Source organism: Panicum virgatum, chromosome 7N, assembly GCF_016808335.1.
Source record: "Panicum virgatum strain AP13 chromosome 7N, P.virgatum_v5, whole genome shotgun sequence".
NCBI lineage: Eukaryota > Viridiplantae > Streptophyta > Magnoliopsida > Poales > Poaceae > Panicum > Panicum virgatum.
In genome coordinates, this window is record NC_053151.1 from 17,738,334 (window position 1) to 17,761,229 (window position 22,896).

The window sequence follows — 22,896 nt, forward strand, 5'->3', positions numbered from 1 at the left end:
TATCAGAGCTAGGGCTCTCTTTTTAGGCTTAAAATCCTAGAGAATGGCTGGGGGAAGTGGTGGTCCACCCAAGCTCGATGGGAGAAACTATGCTTATTGGAAAGCTCGCATGGCGGGTTACCTTGAGGCTATTAATCCCATCGCTTGGGCGGTCACGGAAAAACCTATTGTTGGTCCGTGGAATGAAGATCAAGTCAAATATGGTGCTAGAGCGAAGAATGCTTTGTTTGATGCTCTTAGTGAGGAGATTTTTGCTCGTGTTCACAGCAAAAAAGACCTCTCATGAAATTTGGGAAGCACTTGAAGCTATTTATGTTGGTTCTAAAAAGCTTCGTGAAGAAAAATATCAAGTGCATAAGGAAAAGCTAAATGAATTCAAAATGCTTCCAAATGAATTGATTGAACAAATATATGCTCGATTGAATGTGCTTATTGAGGACATTAACGCTCTTGAAATTTCTCCTTTGTCTGCTAGTGATATCATCCGGAAGATCCTACATTGTTTACACAAGTCCAAGTATAACATCGTCACCTCATTGCTCTATGAGAAGGATCTTGAAACACTTGATGTGAGTGATGTTGTTGGGAAGATTCGGTCTCATGAGATGTTCCTCTTGGGAGAAGTTGATCCACCGCAAGACAAGAGAGATCTTGCACTCAAAGCTAAAAGTGATCATAAGTCCAAGAAAAAGAACAAGTGCAAAGATCCATCACCAAGCTCAAGCGAAGATGAAGCTAACGAAGATTCAAGTGATGAAGATGGTGATGTTGAGCTAGCACTTCTCATGAGGAAGACCTCCAAGATGATGTCAAGGTTGAACAAGAGAGGGTACAAATATGACCCCAAGAAAAACAAGTTTCGTACCCGGAAAAGCAAGGAAAATGTCAAGAAAGTGTGTTACAATTGAGGCAAATATGGCCACCTCTCATATGATTGTCCGGAGCCTTCAAAGCTCAACAAGAAACAAGAAGATGGTGACAATCAATACAAGACTTCAAAGAAAAGTTATGAGAAGAAGGACCACAAGAAGAAAGGGTCTTTCACAAGAAAAGAGAAGGTCAAGGCTTTTCTTGGAGAATGGATCACGGATGGTGAATCCTCAAATGATGACTCAAGTGATGAAGAATCCAAGAAAAAGATTGTGGGGATTGCCATGCATGATGATGAAAATGATGGTGATGAGGCACCTCTACCTCCACCACCCATGTGCTTCATGGCAAGAGGTAACTCCAAGGTGAGTGATAATGATGACTCCTCTAGTGATGAAAGTGAACATTGCTTATCTCCTAATGAAGTACAAAACATTCTAGATGAGTACCAACAAGTGATCAAGAAGTACAAATCAAAATGTAAAGTTCTTGAAATTGAATATGCAAAGCTTAAGACCTCAAATAATGAGTTGATTGTTAGGCACAACGAGGTAGTAGAAACTCATGATATAAGCATTGTTCCTAGCAAGCAACTTAGAGAAGAGCATGACAAGCTACTTGTTAAGCATGATGAATTGAATGTTAAATATGAGGAAGTAGTTGTGCTTAACAAGTCACTTACTTCATGCAACAAGAAGCTTAAACTTGATTATGCTAACTTAAATATGAAGTATCAAGAACTTGACTTTGCCTTTGATGCTTTGGATGAAGAACTAAAAGAAACACAAAAGAAAGTCATCAAAGTCAATATAGCTACTTATTGTGATGATCTTGTGGAGTTGCCTCACCCTACTACTTGTCATCATGCTTCTCCTTCTTGTTCAAAGACTAACCATGATAGGGAGAAACAACTTGAGGAGGAACTTGAAAGCATGACCAAATGCGTGTTCAATGTGACAAGATGAGAATACTTCCATAAGGAAATTCTCTTCCACAATGTAAGGCACTATGGGACAAATGGACTTGGATCATTTCCCAATCCTCCGGAAAATTGTCCCAAGTCGCCGGAGCTCAAGGCATGCTTCACCAAGGAAGTTGGCTCATATTGTCAACATTGTCAAATCACTGGGCATCACACAAGGGAGTGTCCAATTTCTACTCGTCCACCTCCTACCTTGCCTCCTAATTATAAGTCTCAATTCAATGAAAATCATTTCTTGTTAAGCAAGCTTAAAAGTGGCAAGGTTAAGACAAAGTTTATTGGCACTCAAATAAAGGGAAAACTACCACGCCAATTATGGGTTCCTAAAGCTTTAGTAACTCATGTCAAAGGACCCAAACTTGCGTGGGTTCCCAAACCTCAAAAGTGATTCATTTTTTTGTAGGTGAACTACAAAGCCGGTGGCAAGCATTGGGTGCTTGATAGCGGATGTACACAACACATGACCGGCTATGTAAAGATGTTCACCTCACTAGATGAAGATGTGGGCGATTATGAACATGTCACCTTTGGTGACAACTCAAAAGGAAAAGTGGTAGGTTTGGGTAACGTAGCCATTACCAAGGATTTTTCTATATCTAATGTATTGCTTGTTGAGTCGGTTAGTTTCAATTCGTTATCTATTGCTCAACTTTGTGATTTAGGACAAATATGCACCTTTAGTGATAGTGAGGTTATAGTGACAAGCAAGGAGGATAAGAGCTTAATATTGAAAGGATTTCGACATGGTAACATTTACCTTGTTGATTTCTCATCTAATGATGCAAGCTTGGCGACATGTCTCTTCTCCAAGAACTCCATGGGTTGGCTTTGGCATCGCCGCATTGCTCATATTGGCATGAGCCAACTCAAGAAGGCCTTCAAACGAGGTATGGTGGTTGGTGTCAAAGATGTTACTTTTGACAAAAACAAATTGTGTAGTGCTTGTCAAGCCGGGAAGCAATTTGTATCATCACATCCCATGAAGGCTTATTTGTCAACATCAAGAAGTTTGGAGCTACTACACATGGATCTCTTTGGGCCAACCACCTACAAAAATCTTGGCGGTAATCTCTATTGTCTTGTAATTGTTGATGATTATTCTAGATATACTTGGAGTTTCTTTTTAGAGGACAAGAGCAAGACTATGGGGATCTTCAAGATTTTTGTCAAGCAAGCTCGAAATGAATTTGAGTCAAGTATTGTGAAGGTCCAGAGTGACAATGGCACGGAGTTTAAGAACACTCAAGTAGAAGAGCTTTGCAACGAATTGGGGATCAAGCATGAGTTTTCATCAACATACACACCCCAACAAAATGGAGTGGTGGAGTGGAAAAACAAGACATTGATCACTCTTGCAAGAGTAATGTTGGATTACTATGGCATCTCACAAAGATTTTGGGCGGAAGCCATCAACACTGCATGCCATGCATCCAACCGAGTTTATCTTCACTGCTTCTTGGGAAAGACACCCTATGAGCTTCTCATTGGGAGGAAGCCCAACATCTCCTACTTCTGGGTGTTTGGTTGCAAATGCTACATCTTCAAGAAAAGGAAGCACTTAGGCAAGTTTGAAAGTAGATGTGATGTTGGCTTTCTTATTGGCTATTCATCAAACTCCCAAGCATATCGAGTATTCAATAGTGCTACTAGCAAGATTGAATAAACTTGTGATGTGGAGTTTGATGAGACTAATGGCTCCCAAGGGGAAGTTTTCTCTTATGATGATGTAGGTGATGAACCACTTCAAAAAGTAATGAAGAACATCACTATTGGGCAAGTCAAGCCAAAGGAGGAGGTAGAAGAGCTACAAGCCTCATCCACTCAAGTTGAAGTCACTTCCAAGGATGACTCAAAGGCCGAAGACAAGTCTACATCACCACATCACCATGATGAGTCATCCGATGAAGAAGATGATGCCTCACCTCCTTTCCATGATGCCCAAGGTGAACAAGTGGTTGAAGAACAACTTCCATTTGATGACACGCACATCACAAGTGAACAAGCCCAAGCTCAAGATCAAGATGGCGAATCACTAGAAGAATCAACATCCCAAGCACAAGAGAGGCATACAAGAACTTCAAGGAATCATCCCATTGACTTAGTCATGGGTAACCCCTCCAGTGGAGTAAGAGCTCGTAGACGTCAATATGCCTCCTTTTGTGAACATTACTCTTTTGTTTCTTGCTTGGAACCCACAAATATAGATGAAGCTCTTGAGGACCCGGATTGGGTGATGGCCATGCAAGAAGAGCTCAACAATTTCACCCGCAATGAAGTTTGGGTTCTTGAAGAACGTCCTCAAGACAAGAATATCATTGGTACTAAGTGGGTCTTCCGCAACAAACAAGATGAGCATAGTGTAGTGATTCGCAACAAGGCAAGACTTGTGGCAAAGGGTTTTGCACAAGTTGAAGGGTTGGACTTTGGTGAAACATTTACCCCCATTGCAAGACTTGAAGCCATCCGTATCCTTTTAGCGTACGCTTCACATCATAACATGAAACTCTTTCAAATGGATGTGAAGAGTGCGTTCTTAAATGGCTTGAATAATGAGTTGGTGTTTGTTGAACAACCTCCCGGGTTTGAGGACCCTAGATATCCTAATCATGTTTATAGGTTGCACAAGGCGCTCTACGGGCTCAAGCAAGCGCCAAGGGCTTGGTATGAACGCCTTTGTGACTTCCTTCTCAACAAGGGCTTCAAGATCGGGAGGGTGGATACAACTCTATTCACAAGAATCATCAATGAAGAGCTATTCGTATGTCAAATTTATGTTGATGATATCATTTTTGGTTCAACTAACCCCACTCTTTGCAAAGAATTTGGAGAAATGATGGCTAGGGAATTCAAGATGTCCATGATCGGTGAGCTCAATTTCTTCCTTGGGTTTCAAATCAAGCAATTGAAGGAAGGGATTTTCATCCATCAAGAAAAATATACAAAGGATATTCTCAAGAAATTCAAGATGGATGATTGCAAGCCGATCAACACTCCAATGCCAACTAATGGACATCTTGACTTGGATGAGAGAGGTAAATCGGTTGACCAAACTCTCTATCGTTCTATGATTGGGTCGCTTCTTTACCTAACCGCATCTAGGCCCGATATCATGTTTAGCGTATGCATGTGTGCCCATTTTCAAGCTAATCCTAAGAAATCACACTTCGAGAAAGATATTCATGCTAAATATGATACATCATCTCTACAAGAGTGATAAGATCAATGTTGCGCTTTCATGCCTATTGAGTCACGTCCTATTGAACTTAAAGTTTCAATCTCTAAGTTCATAGGCAAAGTGGTTCATACATTTGGTTTTTGTGTTTAAAACCTCGCTTGGATCTTAATCTGCCTATGTTAATGTAAAAGCTTGCGAGCACTTAGTATGAGTGTTTGAGGGGTGAGGTTGTCTCTCGAAAATGGTCCAAATTGAGTGTTTATGTCTTTGGTTTTGAAAATTTGGATCAGAAATAGAGTTTGTAGTTCAGCAGAAAATTCTCTTCACCACCGGTTAAACCGACGCCCTGGTTTTCCTCGCATCGGTTCAACCAGTGCTTAAGTCTTCGTGGCTCGGTTTTCTGCATCGTCTCTGGAACAAACTCCGACCGTTACACCGATGGCCACCGGTGCATCCGATGGTTGGCGGATGAACCGACGTCTTTGCATCGGTTCAACCGGTGCTACTGCGTGGAGTTTTGGCCCTTGAAGCTTCTCTGGACCTTACTCCTGCCATTGCACCGACGCCCATCGGATGTTCCGATGACTCAGTGACGGTTCTTCCGGTGCCCCTGTTGACCACGTTTTTGTCTCAATCAGATCTAGTCAAAGTTACACCGGTGGTTACACCGATGCCTCTTTCATCGAACCATCGGACCTTCCGGTGCTTTAGGGTTGACGGGCCCGCACGTCCTGTTTCACTTAACCTGTCCGCGGGCCCCGCACGTCAGTCTCAGCGGCTCTTTTCTTCCTCCTCGCGAAACCGCCGCCCTCACACCTGCGCCTCAGCCCGCACACCGCTCCACCACCCGTACGCCGCTGGCGCCGTGCCCGAACTCTCCACTCCAAGCCGCCGCCGCAGCCACTCCACTGCGCCGCCGCCCGCGCGCGCCCACACACCGCTCCTGCACTACTGCTCCGCAGCCGCTCGCGCTCGCGCGCCCACGCCGCGCCTGTGCCACCAACGCGCCGCCGCTCACCGCCGCCAGCGGCCTCTCACCACGCGCGCAGCCTCTCCTGCTCCGAACTGCCTCCCACGCGCGTGCATTCAAGGTCGATTTAAGTTCCCTCCACCCTTGGTTCGAGTGCACGCAAGGTGTTCGAGGAATTGCCTCTTAGGCTTTTTCTTCGATTTCTTCTCGACCGTTTCTCGGTTTAGCAAGGGTATGGTGCTGCCACTCCTAACATGTGATGTATCTTAGTTTTCTTATCCTTTACACACATGTTTTCTTATATCCTTGCCTTACTCACTCACATCTAATCTCGTCACTTCAATAGTCCTTTTAGGGTGTTAATGAAGTGTTATCCACTAGATCTCACCATGATAGGCTCATATAATTCCATGCTATGCTTCTATGTCAGATGGCTGGTGACAAGAAGGGCAAGGGTAAGATGGTTGCGCAGAAGAAGAAAAAGCGCACCCGTGAGGACCCCGAGCGAGAGCAAGCTGAGGCAGTTGCAGATGCTGCAGACAGGCAGGGATCACTTCGGATCAGGGATCCTCAGGCTCAGGGGGAGCCACAGCAGCAGTTACGTCGCTCAGGACGTACTCAGACAACTCAGACCATACTTGAGTCCCGCTCTCGTCCACGGACTCGAGGTGGTGGTACTCAGAGGGGAGCAGGTCATGCACAGCAGCAGCACACCGGCAGTGGCACTGAGACAGGAGGTCAGGACAGTGGTGAGGAGCTGTTCGAGGTTGAGTTATTTGATCTCAGGGGTATTCCAGGACCGAGGGTCAAGAGACTGAGATATGTCACCCCGGAGCAGTGGTTTCCCGAGCAGAGAGACGTTGGAGTTGATCGTCGCTTTCACACTCTGCTCCAGGAGTCTTTTTACCACACCTACTGCCAGTTGGATATCAAGATCAGTGAGCACAAGATGCTCCACTGGGTGGCTATGCGTGTAGCAGCAGGTGGGACTCCAGTGCTTCCTCTCGTCGAGAGATATGATGGATTGCCTGCTCTACTCAATGAGAGGTCCAGATACATTCGAGAGTGGGTTCGAGTCTTCTATCACTCTGTTTATTGAGGAGGACCGGCAGTTCATTGACTTTATGTTCCAGCAGAGGCATTACAGATTGACTCGAGCACGTTTGGCTACCCTGCTAGGAGTTCAGATTGCCGAGGAGCCACACTTCGTGCACTATCAGGCTTATGGCAACACGGTGCCTCCTCGACGTCCACATGAGTCTCACGTCCCGTCTGACGAGGAGATCAGCATTCTCTTTCAGCAGCCCTTCCTGCCTGGCACACCGAGGACTCCAGACAGACAGACTCCCGTAGCTCACTCTATCCACCTAACTTTGAGAAAGAGTCTGTTGTTCCGGATTGGATACAACGAGGGGATTACGGCTCTGCAGCAGTGGCTCTTACTATACATCATGATAGGTCATGACTTTGATCTCGTTAATTTCTTTATCTGTGAGCTAGAGGACGTGATACTGGATGGGATGACAGTTCACCGTCGCCATCCTTTTGCTCATTGGATCTGTTGGATACTTGCTCAGCTCAGTCAGAATGAGCATATGGATGAGCTGGAGCAGTCGAGGACGCACTTCAGTTTTTACTCACCCGCTACTCCTCGAGACGGTCGTCGTGGCTCGAGAGGCCAGCGCAGGGCACAGCGGATTCTTGATGAGCGTGTCTTGGCTGAGGGCAGAGTTGCAGATGATCCAACAGCAGCCGAGGATGCTTCACTAGCAGCAGCAGAGGCCCAGCTCCCACACTACCTGGTCACAGACTCAGAGGATGACGAGGATTTCATACCTACTGTTACTATCCCTCGAGGAGCTCATGACGCTGAGGCAGGATCCTCTGGTGCAGCCCGCACCCCTATTCCTCCAGTTACCACTGCTCAGGTCACTCAGCCCGATGCACTAGCTACTATTCTTCAGAGGCTATCTGACCAGCAGGACCGATTTGCTGCAGCTCAGCTGAGTATGCAAGCCGAGCAGGCTCGCCAGTAGGAGGCCCAGACTCTAGTGCTTGAGGGGATTCGGCAGCAGCAGGAGGCCATGAGGTTACAGCTTCAGTAGCAGTCCCAAATCTAGCAGCAGATGTTCACTTTCTTCTCTGGATGCTTTGGTCAGCTGTACCGTCACACTGGACTACCTGAGCCTCAGCTCCCTACACCCCAGCAGCTCCAGTCCGACCCCACTGCTCCCGCTCCACCTGTTGGCGGTTTCGTGCAGACACCCTTGTCATCCTTTCCGATGTCACCACTTCTTCAGACCGAGTTGTTTGCCAGTCCTGTTCCTACTTCTGCTCCGGCTCCTGGTCCACAGCCTAGTGTTTGACCGCCGAGCAGCGTGCAGAGTTCCTTAGGCAGCAGCAGATCCTACACCAGCTCCAGCACCCCTCGGCTCAGTCCCTCTCTTTCGAGTCACCTTCTCAGCCTGAGGTGCTCCGTCCGTCTGTCGTGCGCCCCACTCAGCCAGACCTGACTCCCGTCACGTCTGCTCCTCCAACGGACTCCACGGTCATCGCCAAGCCAGTTGCTACCGCTACTCCAGCTACTTCTGCTGCTCTGACGACTCCGGTCGAGCAGAAGTCTTCTTCGGTCGACGACAACTGGACGGACGATAACGCCGACGACTCCGCCGCTCAGTTTTCCACCGGACCCAGCCGGAAGGCCCCGCCTTCTCCAGCTCAGGATTAGATCGCCTTTCTTTTTGGTGCTTTGTTGCCAAAGGGGGAGATAGATAGGGGGAGTAGAGATAGGGGGAGTAGAGATAGGGGGAGCTTGGTGGTTTGTGGCGTGATTGGATCTTCATGGATTTTGTGTATGGACATGTTATCTGGATATTGCGTTTGCTCTGTGTTGACATGTCCCTACATGTGCTTTATTTCGAGTAATGCATGCTTGTTTATCGCTTTCAATTTCATTTAGTATGCATCTCTACTTTGTGTTGTCATCAATTACCAAAAAGAGGGAGATTGAAGCGCATCTAGGCCGATAGATGCTAATGGTAAGTTTCGGTGATTAATGACAACTGTATGCAACTAACGTGTGTTTTGAAGGAAATATTAATGATTAGTTAAGTCTCATATGGAATGTGAAAAGAGACCCCTCAATTCGGAACAACTATGCGTGCCAAGGACTCAATTTCAAAGATTAAGGACCTTTCTAGTCTCAAGTGTCTCAAGGAGATGAATGACACTTGATTTAGATAGGGTTTATAGTTTTTAGTTCTTGACCGTACTATTAAGAGGGGTTCATAAGTTAGTAGCTTGGTCAAAATTGAGTTGGCCTTAGAAATCATGCACACTCGCTCAAAAACAGCCCAAGATGGTCAATAGAAGTCAACACAATGCTTGGAAGAAGAAACAATCGAAGTTACATTCAAAGCCAAGTCAATTCAGCTGAAAACATAGAAAAACAGCAGCACCGGTTGAACCGGTGCCCTAGCATTAGAGCATCCGATGCTTAGTGGAAGGACCGATGCCCTGTCGGTCTATCTTCTCTGGATGCAGGCAGGAACCAAGTCAAAAAACTCTATAGCACCGGTTGAACCGACGGTCAAATGATAAGCACCGGTGCATTGGATGTACCTTGTTCCAGAGAGCATGTTTTGGTGGACTTCAACTTCTCTTCAGAACCGGTTGAACCGACGCTTCAGAATCAAAGCACCGGTGCATTAGACGTCCTATATTCCAGAAAGCTTGTTTGAGTTGATCGATGAACCTCTTCAGCACCGGTTGAACCGATGCCCCTACGGAGCTTGCACCGGTGCAATGACGCAAGCCTGGATACTGTATCAGAACCCCAATTGCTACAATTTGGACACAGAGAGACCGGTTGAACCGACCCCTCAAATCTGACACCCATCGGTTCTTCCGGTGCTCACGGTTTTTCTGAGTGGACTTCCAATGGCTATGTAACTCTTTGCACTCTATATAAGGGCACCCATGGCTCATTTTAGTTGCCTTTGACACCCTGAATACTTGAGGCCACCCTTGAGAAGAAGAGAAAGTGTTTTGAGCAAAAGAGAAAAGATCTAGTGCTTCGTTTGTGCTTCAACCTTGAAGAATCCATCCTTTGCAAGTGTAGCAAGTGTGCTTGAGCTAGGGCCAACTGAGTGTAGGTCAAGTGAAGGCTTAGGAGCTTGTTACTCTTGGTGTTTGACGGCACCTAGCCGGTCTTGGTGATCGGGAGGTTCTTGGTGAGCTCTTGGAGTTTGTAGGAGCCCCAAGACAAGAAGATTGTACACGGTGTGAAGCTCGCCGTTCCGGAGATGGAGAAAGAGTATTCTTAGTGATCACTTGCTCCTTGGTGAAGCAAGGGAGCTATACCCTTGTGTGGGTGCTCTAACGTGGATTAGGGAGGAGCGTCAACTCCTCGATACCACGGAAAAAAATCCGGTTGTCTCGTGTCTTTTACTTTTACTTCAAGCAATTAAATCCTTTTGTTGTTACTCTTGCCGTTGATTGCTTGTAGTTTGTCTAGGACAACTTACATGGTAGTGTGACCTTTTGCTTAGGTCTTGATCTTGCTAGTGTGATATCTTTTAGGCAACATGATCATGATAGTGTGTTTACCTACCTAAGGACCTTGTGCTAGCATGCTCTAGTGACTAGGTTTCAAATTTATAGATTGGGCAATACTAGTCTAGGTTAAGGACTAGATAGAAATTTGAAAAAGTCCCAATTCAACTCCCCCTTCTTGGGCCACGATCCTTACAGTCTACCAGGAGTTCTAGGCTTTAACCCCCGGGTGCATCGCTGTGGTTTCGTCTAGATTCGCCTACAAGTTACCGGACATCCCAGATCTCAACTTCCGGGCGCATCGCTGTCATTGAATCTGGTTCTTATCCATCAGTAATCGAGTACCTTTGGATCTTCGGCCGACGGCACATTCGCTTCTGTCTGGATTTACGGTGTTCATCAGTTTTCGATTTTGCCCTATCTTGTGAGTGTTATCTCTTGCTAGATGTGGTAGAATCACAATTATTCTAACCTTGAGTAAGATTGCATCGGCTGATTTATTTTTAATCTATCGACTTGCTGTTCAGATTGATTTAATTAGCTTTATCTTGATAAAATAGACGATAGACTGTTCAATAGCCTGTTGCATCTTAATCTTGGCTGCTTCTCAAGTGTTGTCGGGAACGAGTTCTATTGTGGATAGATCTATTGGCTGGTGAGATTAGATTAATCTTTTGCTAGTAGTATTTCTAGACTGCAACTTCCGGGCGCATCGCTATCGTTTCATCTAGAAATACTGGTGGTAATGTTAGTCGAAGTATTATTGGCTTATGGTCCTGTTCATGGTGGATTAAGAGCCCAATGACACTCTGTTTTCTGTCGGCTTTCTAGCCGATAGCTCCTGAGCTTTATTATCATTAATTGCATAAATATATTTCGGAGAATCGATGAGTTGCTTATACTCATCAAGATGTTGGAGATCGGCCTTATGGCGAACTGTGCTATTATTCATTTATCATAGCCGATTATTCATTTATCATATTTTATTCTGTTGTGCTGTTATCGCTACTGGTGCCATAATGAAATCGGCCTGACTGGCCGATCCCCTTTGACCTCAGAAGAATTATCCTCACCTTGTTAGTTGAATGGTCAAACTGACTGGCATGCTTGGTTTGTATTCTGAAGCTTTGGTGAATAGTGACTTCAGATTCCAGTGTGTTGATTTTTGCGTCAACAACACCATCTGCTGCACTCCATTCGCAGGACAATCTTCGTCGGATCAGCGTCGTTCGTCTTTCCGAAGGCAAAATCTCAGTACGTGCATTGTTGTTTTACTCAGTTTTAATCATGTTTTCTGAGATCATGGTTATTATGTAATGTCTTATCACTAGTATGATAGAGTTGTTCATACTAGATCTTATCATGCTCATGATTTATTTATTTCAAAATTTAATCATGCAATTGCCTAATAATTCAACAATTACCACATACTATTCTATCCCAACCAAGAATGCAATTCGATCTAGGTATGCATTTGCACGTTATGTTGTCCATATACTTAGCGGAAATTGCATTCTTTACTGAGACATAGGGAGTACAACATTAGCATTTTGATATCTTTACCATTTTCTCCCTTTTATTAATTTATAGTTTTTGTCCATTTATACTAGCACCTGAAAGGACCAAAATACTGTTGAGCATAGGGTGCAAATTGGTAACTCTTAAGTGCAAAGTTTTGTACTATTTTTTCAAAGTGAGATTTGATTTTGAAGAAATAGTATAAAATTTTAAACTAAAAGGATCGGAGGTGCATCTAAAGATCACTAATTATTACCCCTAATTGAGCATGTTACCTGCTTTTTAAATTCATTTGAACGGAGCCACAGTTTCCTCCGAGGTTCCAACACGCGCCTGCCCGGTCGGCCGCCGGATGCAGCTATGTGTCCGCCCACCCGCTGGCCTCTTGCCTTGCCCACTGACCACCGCTATCACCAATTCTCCATGTCAGGCGAGGCGACCGGCAGATGCGCGGGACGGCATGGGCACGACCGGATTCGTCGTCGGAGATGGAGATGGCCATGCCAAAGATGGGAATGGCGTCTGTGCGTGAAGCGCGCGGCAGTGCTTGCTGGAGATGACGCCCGTGGCTGCCATAGTGCCATTGCTGAAGATGGGCAGGTGTACGTGATCGAGGTTGTAAGCTTGCACCTGTTGATTGGTGTGCCTCGTGAACGAATTGTGTATCGAGGTCTTGTGACGGCACCTGGCGATCGAGATCAGGATCGCGGTGCATAGCAGATTCAAGAAGAAAATACTAGATAGTTTTGTTGTAGCAGATTCTGAACTATAGATTCTGCAATAATGTTATCTGGATTTGCAATCGGTTAAGTTCTAAAAAAAACTTAAATAAATCCTTACATCCAAGTAGGCAAAGAATATTTTCAGATTCGGATCTTGCTAAAATCCAAATAGTCAGAAACACCCGTGAGACTGCTCTGCTAAAGTTACCACTATAGATCAATTAGCCATGATATGAAACTGAAAATGTTACTTCCTATTATGTCCTGCACATGCATCAAAGGTTATTGCCCCATGATTCATGAGATGACCTATCGCACAAGGGGAGCACAAATTAACACGCAGGCAATAAAAAAAGCACATCTGAGGAGTAGGATCTGGATAAGGATAAGCAATCCCGCACTAATCTTAGGTCCTTGCGGAAAGTGCAGAACTCGCCGGATCTTGGAGGTCTAAGGTGCAGGCGAGAGCAGGGGTGGAAGAACTCGCCGGATCTTAGGTCTGAGGTGCAGACGAGAGCAGGGGTGGAGATGACCTGTGCGGTGCGCGCGGCCAACTCTATGGGGGCGGCGTGTGGGTGAACAGGTGTGAGTGGTGTAAGAACTACCTAATTTGATATTATTTTAGACAAACCGTCGGTCATTATTATAAAGATAAGAGCTAACACGTGCTCGCCGAGAGCATGCCACGTGTTAACCCACATCGAAAGACACGAACAACCGGCACGTCATTCGCCTAAAATAATATCAAATCCGGTAGTTCCGATACGTGCTTGCCACATGCCCAAGATCGAGCGCACATACCGTTTACGAAAGGCACATTACCAAAGAACATAGAGAGCAATTTTGAACATAAAACAGTACAATAATTAGATTATTACAAGTTCGACATAGGATGGTCCAAATCTAAAAATAAGAGGTTCAACAACATAATTCAAATTTGGTTCAAATGAAAGAGACATGAATAATAAAGTTTAGTGTTTGTCATGATCTCCCAAGAACCCATCTCGCAGCGGAAACGATAATCGCAACAAAAGTAACGACATCTTGCTCAAAGGGCCATCACAACCACAAGGACCTACTCCTCCCCCACACTAGGATCGGCGGGGTAGAAGTGGCCAAAAACAACCTCCGGCTCACCTGCAACTTAGTTTAAATAGAAAGACAAGATGAGTACAAAAGGTACTCGCAAGAATTACGCATTTATATAAACAAAGAGTATGCAAGAGGACTCAAATGAGACTTTAAGGTTAAGTTATTATTGCATATAAGCATGAGCTCTCTAACCAACATCTAGCTCTCTAGCAAAGTTAATTAATCTTGCCCAACCCACCACAAGTTTTAGTTGACTATGACAAGAATAAAATAAATCAACATAGGGATGCCATAAACCCTTACCAACATAAACGAAACTTTCTACGAAGAGTTCATGGGATAGTGAGCGTGCTCATGTCCGAGAGCGCGGAAATTCGAATTGATTTAAACCTTGCAAGAGTGTACTTCTTTACTCACACGACGCAAGAACCATGCGGCTCACCCAACCGATCACATTGGATGAGGGGTACTCGCGACAACCGCCTAGCTTACACGGAGAGTTACCTAGGTCCACCGGGGACATTCCCAAGCCTCTCTACATAGCACCCTTAGCCACGTATCTAGGACCGTGCATCAAAGATCAAGTCTAGAAGGTATTTGGCTCATCCATACCATTATTTAGGATATGTGGTAGCACAAAAAGTTGCTCAAAACCAACGTCATCCACGGATGGTCATTAATCGGTCCAAGCGGAGTATGCCCACGTGATTTCTTTCTCTAGGCCCTACCATTCCGCTCGAACATCGATACTTCCATTCCACCATAACCAAGATGTACATGTGCGATCAAGGATAATCGGTAAGTGTGATGACCCTCACTATTCTTTCCTTCTCTACCAAGTGACATAAAGTAATCTAAGCATGGCTAAGCATCTAGTCAAATTAAGTATTCAACTAACTAACATGTGACAAGGACAAGGGTAAAATAAACTCAAGGAAGGGTAATGCATAAAAGTAGGTACAAGAATGCAATAAATAATATAATATATAAAACCCAATAATACCCAAGTGAGATAGCTAAATTGCATCAATTTAAATAGGCGCAAAGGATCATGCTTAGCTGCTTGCCTTGGTTTTCTTCCGGCTCAACAAGGAACTCAACACCGGGCTCGGGTTCGACAGGTTCGCTCTTCAGCGTCTCGGTCACTATAATGCATTAATGAGATGTATGCATTAGAATGATACTATAATTGCGCATGAAATGATATATCATGAAGAGTGAATGGTTCAACATGCGATGATGCACAAAAATGACACAAGCAATAGCAATCACGCATAAGTCACTAATACTAGAATAAATCAACAGAAATTTATACAGCAAGCATAAATCATGAAATAAATCAAGTATACAGAGGACAACATAAGGAAGCCAACAGAGTTGTATTTGCAGAAAAAACATTTTTCTATAATTACTTATGAATATTCCAATTTTCAGCTGTCCTAAACAAGTTAATTCAGAAAAGGCATGCAAACTTAATTGAACAAATCTAATAAAATTACCACAGATACTAGGCATAACTATAAAGCTAGAAAAACCACTTTCACCATTTTATAGTTTTTCTACAAATAGTTATGCAATAAACAACCTTTCGGACAGAAAGTATGAAGTCGAGATAAAACCCTAACAAACATGTGAGACTCAAGCAAGAAAGTTGTACTACTAGAAAGAAAATTTCATAAGGACTCTAAAAAAATTTAGTTTGTCATTTTTAGATTAGTACACAATTATGTAAGCATTTTATTATCTTTTCGAACAATAAATCATAAGTAAATCTACAAAACAATAACATGCAAAACATTATTTTTCCATGGTAGATCTAAGCATTACAAATAAAACAGAACAAGTTTCACATTTTTCAAAGCTCTGTAAAAATTTACACACATTTTACAAGTTCACAACATATCAAAAACTCCTCAAAAAAACTAGATCCACCCGGATCCAGCCAGCCCAGAGGCCGACAGGAGGGGCCCACGGGTAGGCGGCCCACCCAGGCCGGGTCAAGGCAAAGCTAGGGCCTTGACCGCAGCGTGGGGGCGGCCAGAGCGCTAGGTGGGGCGCGGCGCGCGCGCGTCGCTTGCGGCGACGGCGGGGGCGGCGGCGCAAGGCGGCGCGACGAGGCAGGCCCGGAGAGGGCCAGGGAGCGGGCGCATGGCACATTCCTGAGGACGGCGAGGCTCACCCAGGCAGCGGACGGTGAGGAGAGGCGGCGAGGTCCGGCTGCGGCGGGCAAAGACCGGCGGCGGGGAGCTCCTGCGGAAGAGGAACGGGCCGGGTGAGCTCGGAAAATGGTGGTGGAAGGTGAGAAGGAGGTCCCTGCGTAAGGAATCAGAAGGAGGCCGACCGGAGACTACGAATCGACGGCGGAAATAGGGCTCGAGGTGCGGCGGCTATGGTGGAGCAGGAGCTAGGGTTTCGGGGAAAATGAAGGGGCGGCCGGCTTGCGGGTTTTAAAGGGAGGAGGGGGAGGCGAGTGGCCGACGGGGTGCCGCGGCTTCCGGCCACGGTGGCCAACCGGCGGCTAGCAGTGGGGACGCCGCCGCCCCTGCTGCCCTACGGGCGAGCGAGGAGGCGCGGTGAAGGCAGATGGAGGGGATGACAGGTGGGCCCAGGTGAGGTGGAATGACGGTTGAAGTTTGAAATTCAAAACGAAGGTGTTCCCAGGCTCAAAAATTCACGAAATTTTTACTGAATCTAGATAAAATCTCCAAGATTATTTTTCAAAAAGAATAACTCAAAAATACTTTGGGGATTGGTCGGAGTAAAAAGAACAATCTAGCAGTTTTTGAATCTTCCAATAATTTTATGGATCGGGTAAAAGGTCCTAAAATTCCACAAAAATATTTTAAAATCAAAATTTGAAATCTAGTATTTGAATAAAAATTTTGGGGCACAGTTGTATAGAAAAATTTAAACTTCCTTCACAAGCACTCATATCAAGCAAGCACAAACATTAAATGAATGCATGCAAACACATGCAAATGATGCTCCATTATTATTTGATGATGATCATGATGGTGTTGGTTAATTGTTAATCATGTTTAAAAAATTTGGGTCATGACAAGCGGCGAGCGGGTGGCCGGAGCGAGAGGGCGTGCCCTACTGCTCTCTCGGGAAGATGGGCATAGCCGTGAAGGAGTTGTGGGCGGCGACGTGGCCTTCGCGAGACTATGCGGGTTACTGTGGGTTTCTACTCATACCCAGTGGGCTTGTCAACGTGAATAACGATGACCCACAAACAATTTGCAGCTGGGCCCATCTGGTGCATACACCCTCCGTCCCAAAATAAGTGTATTTCTTTGACCATTAGACATTATGTTTGACCATTCATCTTATTCAAAATTTTTACATAAATTATAAAATAAATAATGTATTATTAAAATATCTTTAGTGATATAATAAGTCATAAAAATAAATAATATTTATGTACAATTTTAAAATAAAATGAATGTTCAAATACGATGTCTGATGATCAAAGAAATGCATTTATTTTGGGATGGAGGGTGTACATGAATTTTGTGGGGCGGGTTTGCGGGTTCGTTTAAGAACCCGACCCGCCTGCTAATTGATTGGCAGGAGAAAGGGGCCCAGGCCTGGCTGCTTGGACGCGTGCTCTTTTTTATTATTATTTTTTTTTTTGTCTCTCCTGGATGGGCATGGGCTGGATCCTGGAGCCACCGAATCCACCATGAACCACTCATTCCGTTTCAGCTGTACCAGTCCAGAAGCAGCTTCTCCAATCTCCACCCTTCATCATCTTCCTCGTTAGCTCCTTTCTTCCACACCTCCAGCTTCCTCTCACACTCTCTCATCTCACCCCTGAACTGCGCGTGCAGTGGAGTGGTGATCAACCAAGATCCGACAACCGTTTCCCTGTTTTCTTGATCAGTAAGCCCCTCTGCTTGGTTGGTCGGATTGTTTATATTGCTCTGTATACTCCTTTTCTTCTGCGAGCCCTAAATCCAAATCTTTGTTTGTTCCCTGAGTTCTTTCTGTCAGGGGGATGGTGGTTCTCGCGAAGCTCGGGGCCCCGAGCATGCCAGGTCAGTCTTGGCGGTAATCTTATCCTATCAATCTTGCCTGCCTTTTTTGTTTATTCTCTGCAGTCTGCAACAAGTGAAAGCAGTCAATTTGCAACCACGTTTTCGCGTCTGGGGAATATAATAATAAGATTGTTGAGGAAACAAAATATTCCGCTTCCTGTTCGCTTTAATGTGGCTTCAGCTTCAACTTGAACAGATTTGTGATCGAAGTTCTGAATTGGGCACACTACTGATATCGCTAAGTAGTGGTATTAGAACATTTCCCCTATATGTCATGTCGATTCAGATAGAAGATACAATCAGAATGTGGTTTCAGTGAACCTCGACTCATTCAGAAGATAACTTTCACAGGGGAATTTACCTCATATATTTTATAATCTGGATTGAGATGCTGTGAATACAAACTAAATAAAACGCTTTGTAATCTAAATCCTCAGTAGATGCTACTTGGTTTCCACTGAGACCATCCTGAATTCATTGGATACAGGTTTTATGATGGACAGAAGGAGACTGATGTTGATACCTGCAATTACCATTGGCATCGCCTCCTGTCAGTACACATTTGAGAAAGCAGCGGCAAAAGCTGAATTTGCTGATAGTAAGTCTGGAATCAGTATATCTTCATCTTCTTGTAATGCTCCTTGTGTGCAGCATACAGTAGCATTCTTGCTATCTTCATTGGATTAGAGAGAAGGCCATATGATCTTCTAGTAATCATATTATAGAAGACAATGATAGACTAAAACAGAATGTGAATCAGTAATGGCTTTCTGTTTGCATTTTTTTCATTGGAAATTGGAATGAATGATCCACTTAGTATACTTGATGACTAAAACTCATTGTAGTGTGTGAGACAATCAAAGGGCTAGGTGCTTTGCCGCTACTAGATCAAGCTTCTTTACTGTGTATCTGTTCTAACAAGAAAGTGTAGAAGCAATGTCAAAAAAAAAGGCAGCCAGTCCGTACCTGACAATCCAATTTCAGTGCCTGCACTTCGTGGTAAAGATTATGGAAAGACAAAAATGCGGTATCCAGATTACACTGAAACAGAATCAGGCCTCCAGTACAAGGTGCTCTTACCGCCATCCGCTGATTTCTACTTTCCTATATAATCTTTAAATGATCAGACCATTGCATTTAATATTGTTATGACAAAAATACAGGACTTGCGGGTTGGTGATGGCCCTTCCCCAAAAAAGGGGGAGATTGTTGTGGTGAGTTACAACCATTACGCGTTCAAGAAAGAAAAAAAAAAAGTTACAACCATTACAAATAAATGCACATATAGCTTATTTGGTGCATGTACATAGTTCATGTATCCTTCTCTGTAATCTCTATTGTTATTTGTAGAGTTGTGCCAAGTTTCAACCCTGACAAAGGTTTGAATTTGTTTACTCCTTAAGGTTGATTGGGATGGCTATACAATTGGATACTATGGTCGTATTTTTGAAGCTAGGAACAAGACGAAAGGAGGTTCGTTTGAGGTATCAGTTGCTACTGTATTGCACAGAAAATATGAATATTTACCTTCTTACAAGTTCAAACAATCATGTGATTCATTGAACATGCTTGGGTGGTCAGAACATGAGTCATTGATGTTTAATTGTGAATGGACATGATTTATGACATTATTTTTTTGCGCCCAAGAGCGTGCTACTCTATATCTTAACTTTAATCCAAATTCACATTTTGGTCGTCTGCTTTTTTTTCAATTTGACTGATATAAAACTCTTAAATAATAAATGTCAGGGTGGTGACAAAGACTTCTTCAAGTTTAAGGTTGGATCAGGACAGGTAATTTACTACTTTATGCAGTATTGATCACTGTTTTCATATCATACAACCAATCACTTTTGGTAGAGTACTACATAAACATGTCGATAGACCATGCTATGGAACTGGTACAGGTCCTTTTCCAAAACATTGGCTACAATTATGAAGTAGACTTTTGACACTTTTGCAGTTTTGTGAGCTCTGTGTAATAGGAAATGTTAAGTCAGTTCCTGTCTCACTAATATCCATTTCTAATAATGTAGGTCATACCAGCTTTTGAGGAGGCTATATCAGGCATGGCTCCGGGAGGAGTTAGGAGGTAAAGGTGGCTTCCATGCATTTCCTAAAAGTTCATCTCGCAGCTTGCAAATATACTATTAAGGAGCTCACTCACTTCAGAATAATCGTACCACCGGATCTTGGATACCCAGATAATGACTACAACAAGTTGGGTCCAAAACCAACGACATTCTCGGTAAAATACTTGCCTGATTTCAAAAGTTATCCTTGTCAGGTTTGTTCGAATCATGTTCAACATTTAACGTTTGTCTTGCAGGGACAAAGAGCTCTTGATTTTGTTCTAAGGAATCAAGGCTTGATAGACAAAACTCTCCTATTTGACATTGAGCTTCTCAAGATAATTCCTAATCAGTAGTATATGAGGTTCCTTTCTCACTTGGAACATGATTGTGTCTTGCACTGACACCTCTTGTCTGTCTACAGTCCGGTAACATGCCAAAGATTACTTTTTGCAGGTATGACGATTATTTTGGAACAAAGAAACACATGTTATTCACATCTGTTATTGAAGAACTGTGATAAAAATATATAATGTGTCATCGAATGTGAAAATAAATTTGCTAGGCATATGTGCACATACGTAATGATGCGGTAACCATATCTATACATCTCCACTTTATGTCTCTTTTTGAAAGATGCTTATGAAGTTTTGTACTGAAGCTGTATTTTAATACCTCTTTGTTCACCACTACTGAGGGTATAGAGGAAGTGATCAGCTGAGGAATTGCGGAAAGGAACAACAGCATTCTAGTTGCAAAAGATGTAAATAGACAAAAATCTTGGCTCTGTCTATCTTGAATGATTCCTTTGTAGCTTAATAACATGGTTCTCGGACAATGAGTGAAACTTGAGAATTGATTGCATTGCATTGCATTAGTTGCTGGAGTAATGAGGAAGAAGGTAATGCTAAAACTGTAATCGAGTCCTTCATTATTTCGGTTCAGTTCACTGTTAGTTTGGTACTTCACTTGTGGGTCCATAGTTTCTTTTAATAACTGGTCACCAAAGCACTGTTTGCCTAAACGGTCATTTAGCCTGTTTACACCATTTAAATGCTAGACAGTGGTACACCGCTTTCGTTTAATCGGTTGTTTTGACCGTTTAAATGGCCGTTTTGCCTATTTAAACATCTGTTTTGCCTGAATACTAGGCTAAACGGCAGATGGCCGACTGTTTAGCGTTTAGGATAACATTGCACCAAAGGCAAACCATAAATCTATGCTTTACTACCATCGGTGCCATTGAAATTGGATTTATTTCAAACATTTGGTGAACATTTGTAAAACTATGAGATTTCACTAAAGAAATTTAAAAAGCCTGATAAATAAATTGTGTAACCATCCTATTGCAAAACACGATTGAAATTTTAATTATAGCTTTCTATTTGAGAAATCCAAATAAAAAAGGTAGTTCTAGGTGTCAGTTTTTACCGGGGAAATCTCTCGCAAATTTTATTTACTGAGAATTTGAACCCTCATTGCGATGGGGGTGACAATGCCAGGAGATGAAGGGTATATATGCAACAAAATCCTATCACGTGAGTTGACAGTGAATTGGTAAATCTAGGCATAGTTAAACCAAGGTGTGCCTATAAGGTTTTTGGATTAATAGAATAACTATCACTTTTAGGTTTCATACAGATATAAATTATGAACGTAAACTGACTAACTAGCAGAGCATCAACATGAAGCAGGAGCATAATCTAGACATAACAGAACTATACAGGAACATAAGTACCACTATGACTCCAACTTCATGACTAACGAATTTTGCTCACCGCTATTGTGCTTATTACTTCCTCTTTGTGGGAGGAGGAATCTGTAGTGTTTAATTAGTGTATTCCTTTGTTGCTGGTTGAGCCGCGTGTGTAATCAGCAAAACAATTACTACCCAGTTGTTTGCAAAAACAAGTTTTGTTCTTTGTATGAATCTGGTGTGACCTGTTAATCCGTTGGACATTTTTTTTAAACAATTCCAATCCAGTGGATGAACATGCCTGTCACTTGGGTATATAGCATACCTTGCAATCTCATTTACTAATTCCTATCGGGCATCATGAAAGGTCTAGTGGAAACTCCAAAGAAGGTCCTGTTCTCATTGATGATGCAGCAAAGCGTACGTTTCATGCACAAGAGATTTTTTACCATTTGGGAAGAACTTGACGGCCACGGACACCCACCTAGCTAAATTAATTAGGCACGTCGTATAAGCACCGTTTATACTACGAAATTAAATGCATATCACCAAAAGAAATTAAAACAGCAGAGTGCACAGCTGCAGGAAGCAGCAGCCAGAGCGACGAGAAAGAGCCTGACCGACAATGGTCAGATCACCCCCAAGGCACTGCTCCTTGCCATCCTTGGCTGCGTCGGCTTATTCAGTGCTGTTCTTGCAGCTGGCGAGCTGAGCGATGACTCGGCCATGGTGTCAACTGGAGACACGAGTAGTACGTGGATGGCCCAGTACAGCGGCATCTACCTGGATGATGTCGAGAAGGCGCCGAGGTTCGAGGTGTTCAAGGCAAACGTCAAGTTCGTCGAGTCGTTCAATGCCGTCGGGAACCCAAAATTCGAGCTCTTGAGAATGTTGGAATGGAACTTATGAAATGTTGAATGCAAACCTTTAATTTGGGTATAATGGGATTTAAAGCCATGATACTTAACCAATCAGCTTCCACAAGTTATATAGGAGGTCCCATGCTGGGTCCGCCCTTTAAACCCCTCTTTGCCCTTGCTCTTAACTCGTCGTTGGTGAGGTCGGCAAACTGGTTGTCGCCATGCCAAAAAATATATCAACACTTAAAAGTAGTAGATTCAATATTTTTCAAAAACATATACATCATTGTTGTGAAAAATACTACTTTCAATATTTTTTACAGTCTATCTCAACACCATGAGAAA

General features: G+C 43.6%; 1 protein-coding gene across 9 annotated transcripts; it reads left to right on the forward strand.

Moving 5' to 3' along the window:
- The first annotated feature begins 17,497 nt into the window (after positions 1 to 17,497).
- On the forward strand, positions 17,498 to 22,630 carry LOC120680786 (peptidyl-prolyl cis-trans isomerase FKBP19, chloroplastic-like). Of its 9 annotated transcripts, XR_005677790.1 has the most exons (12): positions 17,533 to 17,768; positions 17,867 to 17,923; positions 18,411 to 18,521; positions 18,908 to 18,993; positions 19,087 to 19,137; positions 19,327 to 19,407; positions 19,673 to 19,717; positions 19,960 to 20,015; positions 20,096 to 20,171; positions 20,253 to 20,359; positions 20,700 to 20,742; positions 22,470 to 22,630. XR_005677790.1 is itself a non-coding variant. In XM_039962316.1 (11 exons), the coding sequence occupies exons 2-10, from the start codon at positions 17,884 to 17,886 to the stop codon at positions 20,349 to 20,351; spliced, it is 645 nt and encodes a 214-aa protein (XP_039818250.1). In that variant the 5' UTR covers positions 17,498 to 17,768; positions 17,880 to 17,883; the 3' UTR covers positions 20,352 to 20,359; positions 20,452 to 20,929. The 9 variants fall into 9 exon arrangements, 6 of the variants coding, with proteins under 6 accessions (XP_039818250.1, XP_039818249.1, XP_039818252.1 ...); XM_039962316.1 differs by lacking the exon at positions 22,470 to 22,630 and having other exon boundaries at positions 17,498 to 17,768; positions 17,880 to 17,923; positions 20,452 to 20,929; XM_039962318.1 differs by lacking the exon at positions 22,470 to 22,630 and having other exon boundaries at positions 20,694 to 20,950.
- Positions 22,631 to 22,896: the final 266 nt, after the last annotated feature.